General features: G+C 42.2%; 1 protein-coding gene across 14 annotated transcripts in view; it reads right to left on the minus strand.

The window, feature by feature from the left end:
* The window catches only part of TRIM2 (tripartite motif containing 2), a 158947-nt gene that overhangs the window by 22655 nt on the left and 115400 nt on the right, over positions 1–20892 (minus strand). For all 14 annotated transcript variants that reach the window (XR_008296072.1, XM_053216852.1, XM_053216853.1 and 11 more), the window contains 3 exons: positions 16900–17051; positions 15554–15734; positions 13968–14691 (listed from right to left, as the gene is read on the minus strand). Coding sequence is in view for 13 of the 14 variants with exons in the window: in XM_053216852.1 (XP_053072827.1) it covers positions 13968–14691; positions 15554–15734; positions 16900–17051 (1057 nt within the window). In the remaining variant the exon portion in view is untranslated. The remainder of the gene's footprint in view (positions 1–13967; positions 14692–15553; positions 15735–16899; positions 17052–20892) is intronic.

A 20892-nucleotide genomic window follows, 5' to 3' on the forward strand; every position in this document is an offset into this window, starting at 1 on the left:
AACTGGATCCAACAATACATTAAAAAAATCATTCACCATGACCAAGTGGGATTTATACCTGGGATGTGGGGCTGATTCAATATCCGCAAAACAATCAACATGATTCATCACATCAATAAAAGAAAGGACAAGAACCATATGATCCTCTCAATAGATGCAGAGAAAGCATTTGACAAAATACAGCATCCTTTCTTGATAAAAACCCTCAAGAAAGTAGGAATTGAAGGATCATACCTCATGATCATAAAAGCCATATATGAAAAGACCCAATGCTACTATCATCCTCAATGGGGAAAAACTGAGAGCTTTCCCCCTAAGGTCAGGCGCAAGACAGGGATGTCCACTCTCATCACTGTTATTCAACATAGTATTGGAAGTCTTAGCCTCTGCAATCAGACAACACGAAGAAATAAAAGGCATCCAAATCGGCCAGAAGGAGGTCAGACTTTCACTTATCGCAGATGACATGATACTTTATATGGAAAACCCAAAATATTCCACCAAAAAAGTGCTAGAACTGATCAATGAATTCAGCAAAGTTGCAGGATATAAAACCAATGCACAGAAATCGGTTGCATTCTTATACACACCAACAATGAAGGAACAGAAAGAGAAATCAAGGAACCAATCCCATTTACAGTAGCACCAAAAACCATAAAATACCTAGGAATAAATCTAACCAAAGAGGTGAAAAATCTATACACTGAAAACAATAGAAAGCTTATGAAAGAAATTGAAGAAGACACAAAAAAATGGAAAAATATTCCATGCTCCTGGATAGGAAGAACAAATATTGTTAAAATGTCAATATTACCCAAAGCAATCTACATATTCAATGCAATACCTATCAAAGTAACACCAGCATTCTTCACAGAGGTAGAACAAATAATCCTAAAATCTGTATGGAACCAGAAAAGACCCTGAATAGCCAAAGCAATCTTGAAAAAGAAAACCAAAGCAGGAGGCATCACAATCCCAGACTTCAAGCCGTATTACAAAGCTGTAATCATCAAGACAGTATGGTAGTGGCACAAAAAACAGAAACTCAGATCAATGGAACATAATAGAGAACCCAGAAATGGACCCACAAACATATGGCCAACTAATCTTTGACAAAGCAGGAAAGAATATCCAATGGTATAAAGACAGTCTCCTCAGCAAATGGTGCTGGGAAAACTGGACAGTGACATGCAGAAGAATGAACCTGGACCACTTTCTTACATCATACACAAAAATAAACTCAAAATGGATGAAAGACCTCAACGTAAGACAGGAAGCCATCAAAATCCTTGAGGAGAAAGCAGGCAAAAACCTCTTTGACCTTGGCCGCAGCAACTTCTTACTCAACACGTCTCTGTCTGGAGGCAAGGGAAACAAAAGCAAAAATGAACTATTGGGACCTCATCAAAATAAAAAGCTTCTGCACAGCAATGGACATAATCAGCAAAACTAAAGGGCAACCAACGGAATGGGAGAAGATATTTGTAAACGACATCAGATAAAGGGTTAGTATCCAAAATCTATAAAGAACTTCTCAAACTCAACACCCAAAAACAAATAATCCAGTCAAGAAATGGGCAAAAGACATGAGTCCACTTCTCCATAGAAGACATCCAGATGGCCAACCGACACATGAAAAAATGCTCAACATCACTCATCATCAGGGAAACACAAATCAAAACCACCATGAGATACCACCTTACACCTGTCAGAATGGCTAACATTAACAACTCAGGCAACAACAGATGTCGGCGAGGATGCAGGGAAAGAGGATCTCTTTTGCATTGTTGGTGGGAATGCAAACTGGTACAGCCACCCTGGAAAACACTATGGAGGTTCCTCAAAAAATTAAAAATAGAACTACCCTACGACCCAGCAATTGTACTACTAGGCATTTATCCAAGGGATACAGGTGAGCTGTTTCGATGGGGACACATGCACCCCCATGTTTACAGCAGCACTATCGACAATAGCCAAAGTATGGAAAGAGCCCAAATAAATGTCCATCCATGGATGAATGGATAAAGAAGATGTGGTATATATATACAATGGAGTATTACTCAGCAATCAGAATGAAATCTTGCCATTTGCAACTATGTGGATGGAACCAAAGGGTATTATGCTAAGCGAAATTAGTCCGAGAAAGACCAAGTATCATATGACTTCACTCATATGAGGACTTGAAGTACAAAACAGATGAACATAAGGGAAGGGAAGCAAAAATAATATAAAAACAGGGAGAGGGACAAAACACAGGAGACTCTTCAATATGGAAAAGAAACAGAGGGTTACTGGAGGGGTTGTGGGAGGGGTGATGGGCTAAATGGGTAAAGGCATAAGAAATATACTCCTGGAAGCATCATTGCACTATATGCTAACTAACTTGGATGTAAATTTAAAAAATAAATTAAATTAAATGGTAAAAAAAGAAATAGAGTCTCCTGAAACAGATTTTGGGGTTTAGGAAATGAAATTGGCAATGGAATTAAACTCAGAATAAACTGAACTGCTGAGCAGAAACATCTTACTTAAACCACCTGGTTCTCACCATGTAACCGAACCCAAGTCCATCTGCCCAACGCCCAGCAAAGTCAATCACTTGGAGGCATGGAGTATGCTGCAAGGAAAGGGTTTATTCCAGAGGCCAGCAAAGGAGGACATGGGAGGACAAGCCTCAGGTCTGCCTCCCTGCAGGAGGAGAGTCCAGGAATTTTAAAAGGCAAACAAAAAGGTCTGGGTAAAAACCTGCAGCTATGGTTCTTAGCCTGCAGCTGTGGATTAGGCCCAGTCCCGTTAACCCTTTGGTTACCAGCTTCAACTAGACGTACATGGTAGTCGTTTTACGGAAATCCTGGACTCCATCAAGTTTACTCATCACCTCTGTATCTCATCTACTCTCACTAAGACAAAAGAAAACTTTGAGATAAAGATTCTCAAAAGAACATCTTCCATGTTGCAGAAGAAAGGTTCTATTTTATTTCAAATGTTATCAGAAGAGATGATGTTTTATACTTGATCTGCATAGATTCCCTATAATATGCATGTACATGATATCAGCTAACACTCTTTTAAAATGATGTGTTGGTATCTGTTGGTCGAAGGGGAAGGGGTGTTTAGCCCTTGAGGGAGGATGTGCCAACATGGTATTAGCTTTTGGTCATTCCCTCTGATGTCTGAATAGCGGCGGGTGAAGAGGTACAGCAAAACTGAAGGACCAGGAAAAAAAATACTTCTTCTAAAACGCACAGTCTATAAATACTTTTTAAAAGGTAGTGGGGGCAAGGCCAGACAAAACTTAGCTTGTCAAAAACATTTGATAAAAACATGGAAGTTATTAGCAAGATAAGTTACTAAGGACCAAGTAACGAAACATAGTAATACAGCAAGAGTCCTCCAACTGAGATTGGAACGTGAACTAAAGAAGTGACTCTGTAAAGAAACCCCAGGCTATTCTAGGTCCTTGCTTACATAAAACTGGAAGTGTAACCATGGCTTAGAGGACACACAGGTAGTGGAAAGAAATACTGAAAATAGGGAGGGGAATAAAAGCCACCTAAACAGAGTAGATGGACACTGGTGCTGTGCTTCTGGTCCACATAGGGACAGAAACCTGCCTGCAGCCCTCTTTTATCTAACCATTTGTCTATCCTGCTAAAGACAAAGCCGATTCTACTCCAAAAAGGCTCTCTCTGCAGGCAGCAGGCTGGCATTTGAAAGGAAGGAAAAAATTATGGAGACAATGGTACTTTAGTAGAAGTTAAGGGGTGCTTTAGTCAAAAAGATTTAATTTTCCTTCTGAAAATATAAGAGGTGATGTTGAAGGAGGGAAAATACATGTGCACAAATTACTGACACTGTTTTTCTTTGCAGAAATAAAGACACATTTCCAAGTGCAGGTAACACTCGGGAGGACATTCTGTTGGACCCCATATCAATACCATTTGGAACAAAGCGAAGGAAGGGTCTATGCTCAGTTTGAAATGAACTGAGATGTTCAGCGCCTACCAATACTGGGTCATAAGAGCAATGGAACCTTGTCACAAAAGACCACACTGTTGGAAAGAGGTTCTACAGCCTCTACTGAGCTCCGGGTGTTGGCCCAGCTCTTATTCTCGGTCTCAAGTTAACTAGAGCTGGATCCTGTTGCCCCACATATAAATAAGATCACAGGGTTGAAAGAACATCTGTTAGTCCCAATTTGCTTATATATTTTTGAAAGAGCTAGATGGAGCAGGCACTCCCATTTTAATTTTATAACATTTGTTTTTAAAAATCTTTTTCTTCAGTGGGGCATCTGGATGGCTCAGTCGGCTAAGCATCTGACTTCGGCTCAGGTCATGATCTTGTGGTTCATGAGTTTGAGCCCTGCATTGGGTTCTGTACTGACAGCTCAGTGGCTAAAGCCTGCTTCGGATTCTGTGTCTCCCTCTCTCTCTCTGCTCCTCCCCGGCTCTCTCTCTCTCTCTCTCTCTCTCCTTCTCTCTCTCTCTCTCAAAAATAAAAACATGTAAAAATTTAAAAAATATATATTTTTAAGCCACATGGATTGGTATCCAAATAGCTGGGGTTGGCATGATTGGTAATACCCTCGATTCTTATGAGCAACTTTGATCTTGTCAGAAATTATTCATCACCATTTAAAAAAATTCTACTTGAGTCTTAAGCACAGCAGGGTCACAGTGTTACTCCTGAAGATCAAAAGAAACCACCAGCATATTCTTGAGGAACAGCTAATGCTATCTTTACTAGCAGATAAACTACAAAAATCTTGATGATGAGCAATAATGTGGAACTATAGTATATTATCATTATGCTGAAATGCGTACAATCCAGGTGTTTATAAAGTGTCTTGGGATCAAAATAAAATAAATAGAAATTCCAGAAGTCAGAAATAATTTGGGATCATGCTTTACTCTTCAAGACTTTTAGTATATTCTATTTAGACTATAGAAAAGTACTCCCATTCCAAAGTATTCTACCATATGATGAAAACTAGTTTTTTAATAATGAATATAAATGTATAACACAAACATACATAGTACTTGCAACATCTTTTCCTGACTACTTTGATTTGGCGGTTACATTTTGGCTAGTAAAATGAGTAACACCAGTTTTAAAAGTAATTATAAATAATTTGGCAACAATTCCATAAGATAATGAAACTCGTTTTTCCCAGATGTTAAGCTAGCTGATGAAGCATGAAATGCATTTTTAAGCCAACAGCTTCTCGTCTGTGCACCACCCCCCAGACACTCCCCCCATGCCTCCAGAAGATTACAGAAGGGAAGCTCCTGGATTGGAAGAGGTGATCGATAACTGCACACTTCCGAATCCCACCCCCATTCCAACTTACTATGAAAATGAATGCAAAGTAAATCTAGGTACTTTGAATGGGATAACGCAAGAGGATGACACTGATCAAAATATGGGGTCTAAAATAGGATTTTCAAATTAGCAGGTGCTTAACAAATCTTTGCTGAATGAGTGAGTGCTCAGATACATTATTAATGACTGAGTAAATTACACCCCACATTACATCATGGAAAAACGAAACATTCGGTAATATTTATAGCACTTTCATAATATGTTCTCTCCTGTACTCCCTGTAACAACCCCATGAAGATAAATATTATTGTTCATTTTATAGGTGAGAAAATGAAGCTAGACACATCACAAAGGTAGTAAAGACACAGAGAAAAGAATAAAACTCAGTTTTCCCACTCTTTTACATAATACTTTTTCTAATATGCACATTGTTGTGTTTTTTTCTTTAATTTCAAATAACCTCTACACCCAATGTGGGTCAAGAGTCTTAGGCTTTACTGGGGTACCTGGGTGGCTCAGTTGGTTGAGGTCATGATCTTGCGGTCTGTGAGTTCGAGCCCCGCGTTGGGCTCTGTGCTGACAGCTCAGAGCCTGGAGCCTGTTTCAGATTCTGTGTCTCCCTCTCTCTTTGCCCCTCCCCCGTTCATGCTCTGTCTCTCTCTCTCTCTCTCTCTCTCTGTCAAAAATAAATAATCATTAAAAAAATTTTTTTTAAATAAGAGTCTTAGGTTTTACTGACTGAGCCAGCCAGGTGCTCCTGCTTCTTTCTAACTGGACTTTAGAACACTGGGTTTTTGGGGTGAAGATAATGACCTCTGAGCTCATATGGATCATGCTTTCTCCATAAAACCCTTAGGAGTTCCATTCCTTATCACATGGTATTTTAACTGTTTAACTGTCTCTCACTAAACTGTTGAGTTCCCCAGGGCAAGGGCAACATCTGTCCTGTTTGTTGTCGTACCCCATAACACAGCACAGTGCCGAGCACTCAGGAAATATTAACGACATCTTTTCCCACTTGAAAGAGTGGGAAAACTCTTCCCACAAGAAGAGTTCTCAAGCATGAGATTCTCGAAGGGGTGTGCCAGGGTCCCTGTAAAGACTTCAGATGCCAAATTAGCATGATCTCTCTCCTCAGGGATTTTAGTGTGAGAGGTGGTGGTTTGGAGAGGTGAGTCAAGGGAGAAGAGGCATAAAATATCACATCTTCCTATAAAGACTCCAAACTTACGTTAAGTGATTTTACACATCCATTTTACATTATAAGAAAGCACACTGTTCTCGAGTACAAAAGAGTACTTCACTCAATACTTCTCCCCGACACATTAAGGTATGGTGTATGAATTACATCATTTGGAACAATTCAACTGCAATGCTTTCACTCCCTCCCACATCTTCTGGCTTTCCCTTTGTTCAAAGACTTTCTTTGGTAGCTGACAAAACCAGCTCATGGTAGTCAGCAAACTCTTGACAGTGCAGGGAAAAATAATCCCCATGTTTCATCAACAGATGCTCTAAGCTACCTCCCTAAACTCATTCAAGATGGTTTTCAAGTACAATATCAGAATTAACACAATAACTCATTCACAGTGGGCATATAATTAAGTTTTCAGGCGTGGGAGGTATCAAATTTCTCAACTTTGGAAAACCACAGTAGTTAAAGGACATTTTAGATGAAGAGGAATCGTTGTGCAATTAAAAAGGCACGGGCGTCAAAGGCACAGGCAGCTTGGGTCCTAGCCCAGCAATCTGAGCCCCCATCCCTTCAGTGGTAGGGATAATTATATGCTGTCCTGATAATTGGCTCTTGAGGGGCAGGAGCTGCGGGAGGAGCTCTGATTTGTAGCCTCTGCCCACTCCTGTAGTGTAAATGCTCCCATCCCGGCTGATTTCCAGCTACTGACAGGGCGTCACTGAACAGTGATGGGGAGGCAGAGGGCATGCTGGCATGCACCACATATTATGTTGTGGTAGGTATATTACACCGTGGGGGCATTAGCAACTGAAAGCGTATTATCCCTACTACAGAGTTTAAGTAAGATGACATATGGAAATAGACTGCACAGAGCCTGGCTCAGAGAATGCTTAGTCTTTCTTCCTGAGTCCGTTCCCCATCCTTTCTCCCTGAACCACACTAAAGCTCATGATTTAAAGTAACTTCTCTCAGGGCACCTGGGTGGCTCAGTTGGTTAAGTGTCTGACTTCAGCTCAGGTCATGATCTCGTGGTTGGTGAGTTTGGGCCCTGCGTCCGGCTCTGTGCTGACAACACAGAGCCTGGAGTCTGTTTTGGATTCTGTGTCTCCCTCTCTCTCTGCCCCTCCCCTGCTCATGCTCTTTCTCTCTCTCAAAATTAAATAAAAATGTTAAAAAAAAATTCTTAAATAACTTCTCTCTACTTTTCACTCCCAAATTGATCTTTATCACTGACTTCTTTACTAAGCTCCAAACCTACACTCCAAACTGCCTATGGTACACTTCAACCTGGTTGATCAAAACTGAAATATACCTCCCTTCCCCTGACTATCCTTACCTTGGTTGATAAGGATAAGAATAACAACAGCCAACATTTATTGCCTCCTTACTACGTGCCTGTACTGTCTGAATACATTTTACATATATTATTTTGATCCTCACCATATGAAGTATGTGTTAATACCATCCCCATTTTACAGATATAGAAAGTGAGGCACAGACGGTTAAATAATTTCCCCTAAATCATACAGCTAATACACAGCAGGATGGGATTTGAATTAAGCACTCAGGCTTTTCAGTTCTTTACTATGTTCTTCACTGCTTAGGTTAACTATTACTTCTACACTACAGCTATGAATAATAGGTTACCTAGTATTACCTACTTTGCCTCTCTAAAGTGCATTGAACATCATTCAGTGCCAGGCACTACTCTAAGCTCTTTAGTGTATCAGTTCATTTAATCTTCACAACCCCTTATGAGGTACATTATTCTTATCATACCCATTTTATGGAGGAAAGTGAGGCACTGAGAGGGTAACTTCCCCAGGACTGCACAGATGAGAAAGTGGCCATGATGGGGCCGGGACCCAGGGCAGTTCAGAGTGTATAGCCTGAACCACTGTTCATTCACTCTACTGCTCCACATCCCTACAGCATTCAAGCCAGACATCAAGAAGTTTGGTTTGGCCACCGAGCCCTGCCCTCTCCCTCCTGAGCATTTCTAAATCTCCCATTTCCTCTCCACTCCATCACAACACTCTTAATCTGCCACTTGTAATAGCTCGTGTGGACTACTGCAGGAAGGGGGCAGCTCCCTGCTTCCTGGGAGAGACTTCGGAGGAGTCGACCTCCTTGAAAGCCCCCAAGGCTCTATGGAAACAAGCAGCTGTAGTAACCCACTGTACCACTTTACACGGTGCAGTGCCTCCCCATTGCCCACACAGCTACGGGTCTCAAACGTCAGTGTGCAGAAGCATCACCGCAGCTTGTAGAATGCAGATTCCTGGCCCTCCCCAGAGACTGAGAAACACAGGTATAGAGAACAAAGTCCAAGCTCCTTATCAAGGAAACAACCTTTTCTCTGCTTCTCCTTCCTTTGAGGCTCCAGGAAGATGGAATCATTTATGGTTCCTTGAGCTATTCAGTTTCTCACCTTCATGACTTTGCACCTGCTCTCCCTTCGTCTAAAACCCCCTTGTTTCCTTCCATCTGACACTCTTTCTCTTTCAAAGCCAGCTTAGGTTTAGATATCATCTCTGGGACGCGTCTGTGACTTCCCACCACCTGCCAGCCTCCTCCCTGCCACCCCAATTTCTGTATCTTGATTCAAACTGAAGGTACATTTTTTTACATTATCTTTCTCCTTCGGACTGTGGCCTCCTCTAGGTCAGACTCAGAATCTCATCCCTCTTTATACCACAATCTAGCCAAGTGTCTGGAACATAGGAAGTGCTGAGACAGCAGAATTCCATCTAACTTGGGGGTTGGATAATTGGTAAAGAAGGCAAAAATTTAAGTCAAATTTACCCCTGAAAATCTCTTATGTCACCCAGAAAGTGATGATTCACTTTCACGAATACACAAAACCAACACATTATTTACGGTTGTCGAATGAACCAATGAACCCTAGTACATGTTATTATGAAAACCATGTATCCTGCGGCTCCTGGGTGGTTTAGTCAGTTAACTGTCCAACTTCGGCTCAGGTCATGTTCTCATGGTTTGTGAGTTTGAGCCCTGTGTTGGGCTCTGTGCTGACAGCTTGGAGTCTGGAGCCTGCTTTGGATTCTGTGTGTCTCTCTCTGTTCCTCCCATGCTCATTCTCTCTTCTCTCTCTCTCTCTCAAAAATAAATAAATAAGCATCCAAAAAATTAACAGAAAAAGAAGAGAAAACCATGTATCTTCAAGCACAAAATCAGTGCCATGAGAAGCTCCGTATGTGTAAGACCAGTTGAGGGAACAGCAGAGTCATGGTTGCTCCTCCTGGCCCAAGTGTGCAGCTGAATTCCAATGAGTTCTGGATTACATGTGGCAGCCTTCGACACATGCACAGAGAGACTGCTCAAATCGTGCATGTTCTATTATCACGTGCCCAACAGCCTAATCGTACAGAGAGACTTAAAGTTCTAAAACAAAGGTGAAGCCAGGGCGCCTGGGTAGCTCAGTCGGTTGCGCGACCGACTTCGGGTCAGGTCATGATCTCACGGTTTGTGAGTTCGAGCCCCGTGTCGGGCTCTGTGCTGACAGCTCAGAGCCTGGAGCCTGCTTCTGATTCTGTGTCTCCCTCTCTCTCTGCCCCTCCCCCACTCATGCTCTGTCTCTCTCTGTCTCAGAAATAAATAAACATTAAAAAAATTAAAAAAAAAATAAGAAAATAAAACAAAGCTGAAACTGTAAAAAAAAAAATTGAACTCTTTTTTGTTTGTTTGTTTGAATATAATTTATTGTCAAGTTAGCTAACATAGAGAGTATACAGTGTGCTCTTGGCTTTGGGAGTAGATTCCTGTGATAAGTTGAACTCTCCTAACTATTAATATAAACTCTACCTGTTGTAGCCAACAGCACAGAAGTTGAGAAGACAAGTTCTTAGAAGGCCAGCAGTGTTTGTCTGACATTGCCTAGCACAGCTCCTGGCACGAGAATACATGTGAATGGCTGCCCTCGAGCTTAGTGTGTTGCTGCCTATCTGTGTGTCCCTGGACCTCAACACTGGGACCTGACAGTGGTGAGAAGGAAGTTAAATCATGCACATAGGTCACAACTGGATCCTATTCAGATGGGCAAAGTACTTATGCAAAGTAGTCATCTGGGTACTGTTGGGGTTATAAATGATTAAAGACATCATCCTTGACATCAAGTGATTTACAATCTTATCGAGAAGTAAGACCCACTCATAAATAATAATAATCACAATGGACTCTAAAGGAGAAAGTGGTACTTGAGGGAAGGATAAAATTGGGGAAAGAATTCGTAGATAAGGTGCCTGGTGTGGTGGGCTCAACACTGATTTGTCCAGCCTCACCTCCAGCAAGTGCCCTCACTACTTCCATCCCTCTCTCTCTGCCCCCCTGCATCTGCTCACAGGACGTGTCCCTCGGAAACGTCAGTCATGTTCACTCCTCTTCACCTTGCCTTTCCTCCCCACGCTGATCCTCCTACCTGGAATGCCACTTCCACCTGTCAACCTCGACAACTCCTCCTCTTTGTTCAGGTCCTCCCTTAAATTCTTTCTCGTTTTTGTAGCTTTCCATCACCTAACGCATGGTATGAGAGTTAGGTGGTCATACATCTGTCACCCCACACTGAAAGCTCCTTGAGGGAGGAGATCTCATTTCTTTCATCTATATACTCCCATCACCTGGCATAGTGCCTAGCAGGTACCAGGTGCTCTAGATATGCTTTTGGAGCTATATTATTGCACAGTGAGTGGTGCCTTTTGGCTAGACTCTGGATAAGAGCATAAAGTTAAGGAGAAATAGGCCATAAGACCTGCCTTCCTTTCTGCCCCTACATAATAAATGCTTAACATCTCCCAAAGGAGACCATGAGGGTGAGGCCCAAATCCAATATAACTGGTGTCCTCACAGGAAGAGAAGGAAACACTAGGAATATGCATGCATAGAGGCACAACTATATAAAGACGAAGCAGCAAGAAGGTGGCCATCTAGAAGACAGGGAGAGTGGTCTCACAGGTAACCAACTCTGGCACCACCTTGATCTTGGACTTTCAGCCTCCAGAACTGTGAGAAAATAAATGCCCTTTGTTTAACGCACCCAGGCTATGGCATTTTGTTATGGCAACCCTAGCAAACTAAGACAGCATCTTTACTTTGTGAATAAACTCAGACATAGCGCTGTATGTCAGGCATTGTTCTAAGCTCTTTACAGATGTTTAAACAATTAAAACACTTTCCCACCAGGCCCAGTGAATCACCAGTGAATTCTCAACGGGTAGGAGGCAAGAAGAGTATACCTCCTTCTCCCTGGGGCAGGAGCTGGGAATTCAAAATCAGTATTATTGGGGGGAAACAACACCCTGAGAGGTACATCGAGTGAAAACCACAGGTGGAGATGATGGAGATTAAAATTAATAACAATAGGAAAATAGTAGCTACCAGTAATTGAGCACTGAGTTCAGAAAGGGTAAGCTACTTGCTCAACTGTTGAAGAGAATTAGAGTTCAGACCCAAATCTTTGCCTTTTTCTACTTGGCACACTGCTGGGGTAAGCAGACTGAGGTCACTGGCTGGGGCAGGGGGTGGGGGGGGGGCGATGGGGTAAAGGTTGAACAGGTGACTGAGCGTGTTCTCAATGGAGGAGATCAGTGGGCAGCAGGGAGGTAAGTTTTTTGTTTTTTAAGAAAAGGTGGTAGGGAAAATCTAATGACCTTCATTTGCCAGGTGCAAATCCAATAGTTCTCGTTTATTTAGCTCCTCCAACATACCAGGCATTAAGCTTGAAACGCAAAACAGTTCTGAGAAGCAGATATTTGTGTATTTTAATTTTATGGACATGGAAACGGGAACGCAGACAAGGTGAGAGACCTGCCCCCGAGTTCAAGTAAGTGGCAGAACTGGAGTGGCGGACCTGGGAGGCTCCTAACCCCACCCCTGCCCCAGCTCATCCATTCTGCTTTGCAGGTGTAGCTACAGATTCTGCACCCATACTGTACGTATGGCCAGTGCATGTAGGAGGGCCTCCATGCTCGGACCAGACAAGTTACATATCCTGTCATGGTCTTTACAAGACTCCGCCAAAAGTATTAGCACAGAGCCGCTCTGCCCAAGAATGTTCCAAGGAGCCTGGGTTTCCCAAGATGTCCCATGGAAAAAGTTCTCTGCTTGGAAAAGTCTGGTGGAAGTGCTGCCTGTTATCCCTCCCTTGCCTTGGAGACTAACAGTGAACACTGGTAGAGTCTAAAGGTTCTGCAGTTTAAAAAAAAAAAAAGGCTCTTTCCTTCAATGAGGCCAAGGTCTCCCCAATCTACTTGACCCAGAGGCAAGGTGTGTCAGTTAATATACTGGGCAGCACCTCTTAAGAGGTGTTGCAACGCAGGACTTAAGAAGCAGACAGATAAACAGGATGGAGCTACTTTTGGAAACATTAACTAAAATGCAGGCTTTTTTCTTAAGAATTACAAAGGCCATTGATATTTACATTTAGTCTGCTTTCTACTGAGAAAATAAACAGTTAAAAAAAAAAATCAGAGGCAACAAACCAAACAAGGGAATTTGAGATTTGCATTCTCAAAATCTATTGGCTTATCCTAAAACCTCATGCTTCGGCCCCAACACCATTCCATTCTCCAGATTTCCACCCACCCTCCCCTCTTTGGGGCTGCTCTCCAGCTACACCCAGCTGAAAGTGACCACAACTTGCAATGCATCCAGCCCCGCACTCCCAGCCCTTACATTGCAGAAACAGTGATAGGGAGGCATCAGACGTTCTGCCCACAGCGCAGCCAGAGCTGGCATATGTCAGAGAAGCAATGAAGTTATCTGATACAACAATCAATGATCCCTCTGCCTTTGGGTTAGGGAGGAGCACTCTAAAGACATTCCTATGGAGGGGTGGGGGTGGGGGTGAGATTGCCAACATTTCCTTTAAAACTTCCGGATTGTGAGTACTGTGATTTTTCTATTTCTCTTTTTGCTTATTTTCGGCTTCTAATTCTCGACAATTAATTTGTAGCACTTGTGTTACAAAGGAGGAGAAGGTAGGAGGAGCGAAGAAAATGGGGAGAGAGGGGTGGGGGGAGAGGAGGAAGGAGGGGGAAGGAGGGGGAGGCTTAGGGACGAGGGGGAGGTGGAGAGAGAGGGGGAAAAGAGCTGAACAAGGGAGGAGGAAAAGACTGGGTGGGGAAGACTTGGGGGGGAGAAGGAGGGTTAGGGAGAGAGGCTAATGGGCAAGGGGGAAGGGAAGGAGGGGAAGAGGGAGGCAGAAGACAAAGAAAAAAGGGCAGGAGAAGGAGGGAGGAGAAGGGGAAAATCAATCATAAAATCTCCGAAGAAGGCTGAATAAGCTCACCCCGTAACATACACCGGTGTCTCCCAACACGGTCAGGTACAAGCCCTGACCTGCAACGTTCCCGTTTGCAACAACACTTTCCCAGCTGCCCCGTCACCAAAGCAACGCTCAGGCACCGGCGCGGCGATGCTTTCTCCTTACCCACTCGGAAGATCAGATCATCTTCGATGGGATTCTCTTTTCGTTTCCCAGTGCTGTACATGCTCGCGGGTCTCTTCACCGCTTTCTGCTTGACATGGCCGCTCCCTGGGGACTTAACGCGCCTCTTCACGCCCTCGGTGGTGGGAGACACGTCGGCCGACCGGATCACCTTCAGCTTGAACGGGCTGCCTCGGATGTGCTGGTCGTAGAGTCGCAGAGAGAGGGTAAAGTCCCCTTCCTTCTGGACAGTGTACAAAAACTCGTACGTGCCGTTTTTGTTGTCGAGTATTTCTCCGTCCGCCACGCTGCCGTCGGGCGTGCTCAGCTCCGCCGTGATGTAGGCGTTGCCGGTCTTGCACAGCTCCCCGTCTTTGTCCTTGGTCGTTATGGTGACGGACATGGGCTGCCCGATGATGGTCTGCCGCAGCCCCTCGCCCGTGGCCACCGTCTCGGAGGCGACGGCGTTGGTGGTTAAGATCGTCCCGAGGTTGTGGATGGACTTCTTGAGCCCTTCGGTCTCCACGATGAAATCCAGCTGATCATTTTCACGCGGGTGCAGCGGGAAATCCTGATCGGCCAGTTCGTTCAGCTTCTCGCTCATCTGCTTCTTCACGAGCAGCACCTCCGTCTCCGTGCCATGGTTCAGGGCCTGCGCGGTGAAGTTGCTGCAGCTCTTTATATTCTCCTGCCCCTCGAGCAGAGTATCCAGCTGCGACTGAAGGACCTGTGGGGTCAAAAAGCGAGGCCGGGTGAGCGCTTCTCAGCGCACTGCATGGTGCGCGCTTGGCGCGCCGGGGCAGCGCCCTCCGCGGGCGCCTACCGCGTCCTGCACCTGCCCCCCGCCGGTGGTTCTCCGCAAGTGGTATTTAATTTGGCCCACTGAACCAGCTTCTAATGCGTGATTCTGAATTGCATTCGCAGTACCTTCTCGTTCCCTTCCGCCTCGTCCAGACTCTCCCACACACATATTTCTTGGGTCATGTGTTTTTGCTAGGGACAAGCAGAAACGTCACCACCAGGAGCCCGGAAAACAAATTGCTATGCCTGGCATCTGAACTATTAATTATTCAGTATCTCTCTGTAATGTCCTAAATTCCCCTGTTACCACCCAAAGGAACAGAAACCAAACAAAACTCTCCACACCCGAATAGCAGAAGCTTTTGATCCCTGGTTTTGTGACTGGACATGTTAAAGGCTGCAGTCAGGGTTCACTTTGAAGTTGACTAACAGGTTGGTGTGGATGAGAGAGCAATTAAGAGACTATTAGACATTATAACTTAAGGAAGGAAAATAATCCACTTTAACCCTAAATCCTGAAAGCATTACTTTATATTCATTCTTGCCTTGTGTCAAATCATAAATTGGTACTTAAGGTTACAGAATCACAGAAGTTTGCCGGAAAGAGGAAGGAAAAAATAGCTGGGTGTGCCATGAAATGAAAACTACTGTTTACCATAAAACAGTGACACTTAAGGATCCATCTAAGTCCCCTTTGCTGTTCTTAGAACACAGTAAGCTGGTGCAGTGAAATACCGGGGGTATCATGTCTCTTACAGGATTATCTACAAGAATGGCTGGAATCTTACTTTATGTTTGAGGCCATAGTTGACTTCCAGTTCCATAAGCAGCACGCTCTTGCGCACGTTTAAAGTCTTCTGGAGCTCATCAAAGGTAGAATGGATGTCATCCACAATGCTGGCCTTTTGGTTGGTTAACTGATGAATGATTTCTGAGATGAACTGAAGGGCAGAATCTATTTCTGGGAGCCTAGAGGACAGTCATTAAAGATCATTATTTAGCATCAACCCAGAAATAGCAAAACATCTACCTAAACACTATGTTTTGTCAAAAAATATTTTCTTTGCCTTTCATTATCTTTAAAAAGTAATAACTGAAGAACAGAATGAATAAGACAGGACATAATTACTGCCTTTGAGAGAAGAGACTCTGAGGGTCCATGTGTACTTCAAGTGTTCAGTCATCTAATTTTACTAATTGATGGTACAAAGCCTTGAGGCTCTCTGAACCCCATGGCTTCTCACTCTGAATCAAGCCTTCTCAAACTTAACACTATAATGTTGTAGGTCACATACTTCTTTGTTACAGGGGACTAGCCTGTGTGTTATAGGATGTTTAACAGCATCCTGTCTTCTACCAGATGCCAACAGCAGCCCCCCTCCCCCAAGTTATGACACCAAACTGTCTCCAGGCATTGTCAAATGTCTCCTGGGGGTATGCGTAATTACCCACAATTGAGAACCAGGTTCTAAATGTATAGCTAATCCTATTTAGTTTTATCCTAATCATATGAAAAACTTATCCAAATTCAGTTTCCTGAGAACATTTTTCAATTTTCCAAGTTCCTTTAATTATAGAATAACCACACTTTTCTCATTACAACTATTGGTGACAAGATTTACTTTCAGCTGGTTGTTTATTTCCTCTCTTTGGTCTTTCTTCTGTATCACACAGCTACTCTGTTCCCTCATTTCCATGCCAAAGAGAAAGCCTGGAAGCAGGAAAACATAAGGAAAACTGAGCAATCACTGATCAGTACCATTTGCTGGGCTCAAACGGAGAGGAGCCAATGACAGTAAACACAATGGTCCTGTGTATGTCAAGAAGAGCAGCTAAGAAAGGCTCCTCAGAGAGCCTGGTTTCAGGCATGAATTTCAGAAGATCTGCTGAGAGCATTTTCCTGGAATGTATTTTATTCACTTAATCATCCTAAGGTACTGAAACAAAACTGCCACCCCTCTTAACATAAGGGCGTTGGAATCTGACCAAGGGGTAGGGGGTGATCCTAATCACTCACTGGGGTTCATGACTACAGACACACAAAGGAGAATTTATTTAGGGAGCATGAAACCACGGAGACAAGAGATCGGGAGGCCAAGCCTCACACAAGACAGCCAGGGGGAGGTGTGTGCACCTTTTGTTGACGGCATCCAACTGGACCTGGAGTGAGGCCTTGTGTTGCTCTACCACATCCTTGAGGGGGACTGTGGGATGTTCTGCGTGCTCCCCCTCAGTGCACTCTCGACACATGGCGGTCTCACAAGACTGGCAGTAAAAGTCCATCACCTGCAGGTAACACAAAAACAATTCCAGGTTCAAGGGCACTAACTGAGGGCTTACTGGGCACTAGGCCTGTAGTAGGCATCCTCTCATTTCATTCGCACAGCTTTCCCAGGATGTAGGCAGTATGTCCAGTTTCACAGAAGAAAAGGAAGGATACATTTTTAAGTGCCAGGTCTCAAACAGAGGTGGGCCAAGCTGCAGCGGTGGCCACAAAGCCAGATTTTCTGTGGTTACTCCCCTAGAGCAGAATAGTGTGGGGCTGTGATGCTCCAACTTCTTGATCTTAGGACCCTTTGCCACTCTTCATAAACTATTGAGGACTCCAAAGTGCTTTTATTTATGTGCATTGTATCTACAGATATATTAAAAACTGAAACAAAAATTTTAAAAAGTAACTAAAAGCAATAATAAGCCCACTCCATGTTAACATGAATAATATAAAACATGAAAAATAACTGTATTTTGAAAAACAAGAAATTTTGTGACAATAATGGCATTGTTTCCCACTTAAAAAATTTTCTTCAGTGTCTGGGTTAATAGTAGACAGCTGGATTTTCATATCTGCTTCTGCATTATATCTGTTGTGATTGCACACATCATGTTGTCTCTGGAAAATTCCACTGTACACACTTGAGAGAACAAGAGTGAAACAGGCACATAATGTCTTAGTATTATTTTAAATACAGTTTTGATCTTATGGACTGCCAACCCACCCCCACAAAGGGTTGGGGGACCCATGAGGGTTCCTGGACCATACTTTGAGAACTGATACTCTTTCTATATGAGACAAGCCGGGGTGCCTGGGTGGCTCAGTTGGCTAAGTGTCCAACTTCAGCTCAGGTCATGATATCACGGTTCATGAGTTCAAGCCCTGCATCGGGCTCTGTGCTGACAGCTCAGCGCCTGGAGCCTGTTTCAGATTCTGTGTCTTCCTCTCTCTCTCTCTCTCTTTCTCTGCCCTCCCCCGCTTACACTCTGTCTCTCTCTCAAAAATAAATAAACATTAAAGAAAAAAGAGATATAAGCTGTACTGAACAATTTGTATCCTGGCTCTACCACTTATGTAAAGGTTACCACTTATGTAACCTCAAATTTTCCTTTGTCAAATGGAGACGATAATAGTAACCTAGAACTCAAAACTGCACAAAGAACTCAGATGTGGCACTGGCATGATGTAGCAGCAGCGATGATGATGATGATGATGATGATGATGATGATGGTGATGGTGATATCATCAGCTTATAGGAAAATAAAGGTACCTTATCCTGATTATGATGAACTCTCAGTAACAATATAACACAAAGCCTATTAAGTCAGTTTCCTTGGGAAGGCATTTCCCTATTCTCTTGGCTGAAAATAATTTTGAATTCCCAAGATACTCTTGGAGGGATCTTTTTCTTGAAGTATAACACATGTACAGAAAATGGCATCAGTCAGGGCACCTGAGTGGTTCAGTCGGTTAAGCCTCTAACTTCGGCTCAGGTCATGATCTCACCACACGTGAGTCTGAGCCCTGCATCTGGCTTTGTGCTGACGGCTCAGAGCCTGGAGGCTGCTGCAGATTCTGTGTCTCCCTCTCTCCCTTTGCCCTCCCCGGCTCTCGCTCGCTCGCTCTCTCTCTCTCAAAATTAAACATTAAAACAAATTTTTAAATGGCATAAGTCTTATTAAAGGTTAGTGGATTTTCATAAAGTGAATCCTCCTACCAAATCACTTTTATTTATACCCCAGTTTATGAAATATTTATAAGATTTTAAGTTCCTGAGCACAGGAACTCTCTTACAAAAAGCCTAATTCCTTACACAAAGTAAGTATTCAAAAACTACTCAATGAATGAATTGAATGCTGTCTATAAAAGACGCATTTTGGAGTCAAGGACACAAATACATTAAAATTAAAAGGGTAGAAAAAGATATTCCATGCAAATAGTAGTCAGAAGAGAACTGGAGTGGCTATTCTGAGACAAAATAGATTTTAAGACAAAAGTTGTTACAACAGACAAAAGAGGACATTATGTAACTATAAGATGATAAATTCATTGAGAAGATATAACAATTATAAACAAATATGTACCCAACAACAGAGCCCCCAAATATATGAAACAAAAACTGACAGAATTGAAGGGAGAAATGAATAGTTCAGTAATAATAGTTGGAGATCTCAGTACCCCACTTTCATTAATGATAGAACAATTAGATGGAAGATCCATAAAGAAATAGAAAGTTTGAGAATTATAAACCAACTAGGCCTAACAGACATATAGAACACTCTATTCACTAACAGAATACACATTTTTGTCAAGAACACATAGGACGTTCTCCAGAGTAGACCACATATTGGGTAAAAAACTCTCAATAAGTTTTAAAAAGATTAAAGTCATACGAATATTTTCTCTAGCCACAATGAAATCAAATTAGAAATCAATAATAGAAGAAATCTGGAAAATTAACAAATATATGAAAATTAAATAACTTACTCTTACACATTGAGTCAAAAAAGAAATCACAAGGGAAATTAGAATATACTTTGAGATGAGCAAAATGAAAACACAATATACCAAAACTTATGAGAGAGTTCTCAGAGCAAAATTTTAGATGTAAATGCCTAGTTTAAAAAGAAGAAAAATCTTAAATCAATATAGCCTAAGGTTCAACCTTAAAGAACCAAAAAAGAGGAACAAATCAAAACCAAAACAAAAAGAAAGAAAATAATAAAGATGAAAGTGGAGACAAATAAGATAGAAAACAGAAACACAGTAGAGAAAATCAATGAAACCAAAAGTCGGTTCTTTGTAAAGATCAAAAAAATTGACAAACAGGATACTAAGGACAGTTGTATGCCAACAAATTGAATAACATAGATAAAATGGACAAATTCTTAAAAACACACAAACTAATAAAACTGACCCAAAGAAGAAATAGAAAATGCAAATATACCTATAATAGGATATCGAACCAGTATTCCAAAAATGTCCAATATAGAAAGCCCATGACCAGATGGCTTCACTGATGAATTCTGCCAAATATTTAAAGAAGTATTAACATCAATCCTTCCAAATTCTTCAAAAAATAGAAGAGGAGGAAACATATCCTAACTTATTCTATTAGGCCAGCAATACCCTAACACAAAAGCCAAAAAACATCACCAGTAAAGTTCATATCCCTTATGAATATAGATGCAAAAATCCTTAACAAAATACTAGTAAACTGAATCAAGCTACATATAAAACGGGTTATACAATACGGTCAAGTGGAGTTTATCCCAAGACTGCAAAGGTAGTTCACATACAAAAATCAACGTATGTAATACACCGCACCAATAGAATAAAGGGGAAAAAAACTCCACATGGTCATCTCAATTGAGGCAGAAAAAAAACATTTGACAATTTCCAACACCATTTCGTGATAAAAACACTTATCAATCTAGAAATAGAAGAAAAGTTCCTCAATTTGATAAAAGGTATCTACAAAAATCCTATACCTAACATCATACCTAATGTTAACCCCCTAAGATACAGAATGAGACAAAGATGTTCACTCTTGCCATTTATATTCAGCAATGTACTAGAAATTCTAACCAGGGCATTTAGGCAAGAAAAAGCAATAAAATGCATCCAAATTGGAAAGGAAGAAGTTAGAATTTCTCTATTCAGAGATGATATGAACTTATATACAGAAAACTCTAAAGAATACACCAACCCCCACCCCCACAAAAATATTAGGCCTAACAAATGAATTCAGCAAATTGTAGGATACAAGATCACCAAACAAAAATCAGTTGTATTTATATACACTAGCAATGAACAATCCAAAAATGAAATCAAGATAATTCCATTTATAGTAGC

Source organism: Acinonyx jubatus, chromosome B1 (assembly GCF_027475565.1).
Source record: "Acinonyx jubatus isolate Ajub_Pintada_27869175 chromosome B1, VMU_Ajub_asm_v1.0, whole genome shotgun sequence".
Taxonomy (NCBI): domain Eukaryota; kingdom Metazoa; phylum Chordata; class Mammalia; order Carnivora; family Felidae; genus Acinonyx; species Acinonyx jubatus.